The sequence below is a fragment of the Propithecus coquereli genome, unplaced genomic scaffold (genome assembly GCF_000956105.1).
Source record: "Propithecus coquereli isolate 6110/MARCELLA unplaced genomic scaffold, Pcoq_1.0 Scaffold51, whole genome shotgun sequence".
Classification (NCBI taxonomy): domain Eukaryota; kingdom Metazoa; phylum Chordata; class Mammalia; order Primates; family Indriidae; genus Propithecus; species Propithecus coquereli.
Genome location: NW_012150952.1, coordinates 1,686,552 through 1,689,327, shown reverse-complemented (window position 1 = coordinate 1,689,327; position 2,776 = coordinate 1,686,552). Strand labels below are relative to the sequence as shown.

The 2,776-nt window shown below is 42.0% G+C and overlaps 1 protein-coding gene across 1 annotated transcript in view; it reads right to left on the bottom strand.

The window, feature by feature from the left end:
* Positions 1–142: 142 nt before the first annotated feature.
* Positions 143–2,776, bottom strand: part of DSG3 (desmoglein 3) — a 48,618-nt gene continuing 45,984 nt past the window's right edge. Inside the window, exons 15-16 of the mRNA XM_012656585.1 lie at positions 2,439–2,722; positions 143–1,169 (exon numbers count right to left, since the gene is read on the bottom strand). Coding sequence (XP_012512039.1) covers positions 555–1,169; positions 2,439–2,722 — 899 coding nt within the window. The 3' untranslated portion in view covers positions 143–554. The remainder of the gene's footprint in view (positions 1,170–2,438; positions 2,723–2,776) is intronic.

Genomic DNA, 2,776 nt, shown 5'->3' with positions numbered 1-2,776 from the left:
TGTAGCGAGATTAATGCATAAGCCCATACCCCTTAGCGTGAGCAAAAGATGCATTTATGGTTCCCCAGCACCAAGAAGACAGAAGAAACTCAGTTGCAACTACTTCCCTTTTTCCAAGCAGCTCAAAATGCTTTAGCAAATACCTTGTGATTCTTATATCATTATCCACGATATCAGAAAAGGTGACAGAGACAGGAACTGGGGTTCTTAACTCCAGATGCTTAATTCACTAAACCACATTGCATTTTCAAGTGATAGCACATTCCTTTGGCACTGGAAAAATAGCTTATGAGTGTTTAGGAAGTTTTCCTGCTGAATATTATCTTAAGAGTTTTAGAAAACATTAAGGTTTACTGCAATTTGCATAGTATTTGAGAATTAGGACTGACAACATAATCCAGTTTGTATGAACCCAAACGTTTAAATTATAATCATGATCAGTTTATGAGAGTAGCTAATAAGTGCCAAATTCGCCCAGTGCAGTGAGCTTTGCAATTTCAAATAATTTGGTCCAAATATGCAGATTCAGCTAATGTTATTCCACCTCATTCCGATCATATCACTCGGGAACAAAGATCTTCTGTACAGAGCACAGTGCGTGACCCTCGTAGCTGTGTCGGGCCAGCTAGGTTGCCAGGAACACTGGAAATGGGACAAATCACCCTTTCTGTCACCGTGACATTTTGTGTGAGAAGTGGATCAAAGACTACAGCAGAAGGTGGCACGAGGGAGCCAGAAGCCGAGTAAGTTTCCGTTACCATATAGTTACCATGCTGCAGAGGGTCAGGGATGGAAATAGCTGGCTGGATAGACCAAGAGGCAGACAAAGCGGGTGCTCCTTCACTGCCTGACAAAGTCTGGTGCCTTCCGTGTCCTGGCTGTGGGACTTCTGTGGTACGGCCACAGGACTCAACCCCATAACCGCTTTCTTTAGCGGATTGCTGAGCCTGTTTGGCTTCATGATCAACACTGAGGATTATCTCCGCAAGTGTTTTAAATTTGGGGCCAAGTGATTCCAAGAAGCTGTCATCCAGGTCATCTGTAATAAAACTGCAACAATCCAGGGAGCCCACGGGAGAGCCAGAGGCATCTGTGCCTTCGTTATCATAAATCAATAAGCAATCGTTGGATTCCGGGCCATTGTCTTCCTCCGCCCAGGCAGATGCTTTCTAAAGATGGAGAAAAAGTGGAAAAAATGAATTTTAAGGAAGAGGCAATTGAACAATATAATACTGTTCATAGAACACAGAGTTTGATTATGAATACACAAATTAGGCAATCCATAGAAGTAAAGGGCTACTCTTTCTATTTACGATCTTGTTCAAAAAATTATCTGGTGTTTGGATGACAGGATGGTTGACATTCCCTCAAAATTGAGTCTAACCTAGGCTTATGCTTTAGTTCTTGATTTTGAAGGCACTTATATGGATTTAGGTCTACAGAGCAAATGTGTATATGGCACCTGGAGGTTATTCACTGGGCTAAGGGTGAGGGTCTCTGTGTACAGTTGTGTTAATGCATATCCTTGTGTTTGGGGTGGTGGTAAGGGAGGTATCCCACTGTGTACTGTTTGAGACAGCTCTCACCCTGACTAAAGCCTTTGCCTAGACACTACAAACCATGTTGGCAGCCTGACCTGTAACTAGAGCTCACATCGTACTTTGAGATATCCCAAGAATCCTTATCCCAAACACCCACCCCCTCTGCCCTGCAGTCTTTCCTTAAACACAATGTCAGCCTTCACCTGCTTGGATACTAGGTCAGATCCCCGTACTCACCAGTTCTGATACTTAAACTTGATGTGAGATCTGTTCTAACTATGTCTCTCTGCCCACTAACCTTTAGTTACCAAAAAAGAGGCAAGCAACCTGCCTCTCAAAGTTCTTGTACCCTTGCTCCTTTTCTGTTCTATGCTTTCTGTCACTTCATTCCTGCCATTGCTAATCTTCAATCTCATCCTTTCTTTCCCCTTTTATTTTTGAGTCATTAACTCAATGGTTCTTCAACTTTTTTTGGACAAGGACTCCTTTGAAACTGTGAAGAATACTATAACTCTCTTTCAGGAGAATATATGCACATATATTTCAATATCCTTTATGATGTAGGAAATGCAAACTAAATGGCTTTGTATTCTCAAAGAGGAGCTACAGAAGATTCGCTCCCAGTTGTTTGTCCAGTTGGAGGGGGATCAGGTGCTGCTTGCTATCCACGCTCATTTTATGGTTATCTACCCATTCTTCTTTTTGATTAGTGACCCAATGTTGACAGCCACCTTAGGTTATCTGTATTATTTTGGCAAAAAGAAACCTATATTTTTCTTACATTTTAATAAGCTGTAAAAAAAAAAAAAAGAACTACAAGACTGCAGTATATCATCAAATAAAAAGATCTCTAATGTAAACGAGATAACAAAACCATGAAATTTTCTATTAAATTACCTGAGAAAAGTAGGAGTCCAAGAAATTCATGTTTATTGGCCCATCAGCATAGTCCCTGTTGGTACCTCCAGTGGAATGCCTTGTTCTCATTGTCCCGGACTGCCCCACGGGACAGATGCCAAGTCCATTGGCTGCTCCAAATCCCCCAGCTGCACCACAAACTGTCCCTGCTGCAAAGCCTGCTGCACCTCCAGATCCGGTAGTTGCTCCAACCTTAGTGGTCAGTTCCATTCCCGAAGCACCTTCGACCACCGTCCCTCCGGCATATGTATGCGTACAAATATCTAAAAACAAGGGAGAAAATTCTGTAATATCTTATGCTGTGATTTGTTGATTAT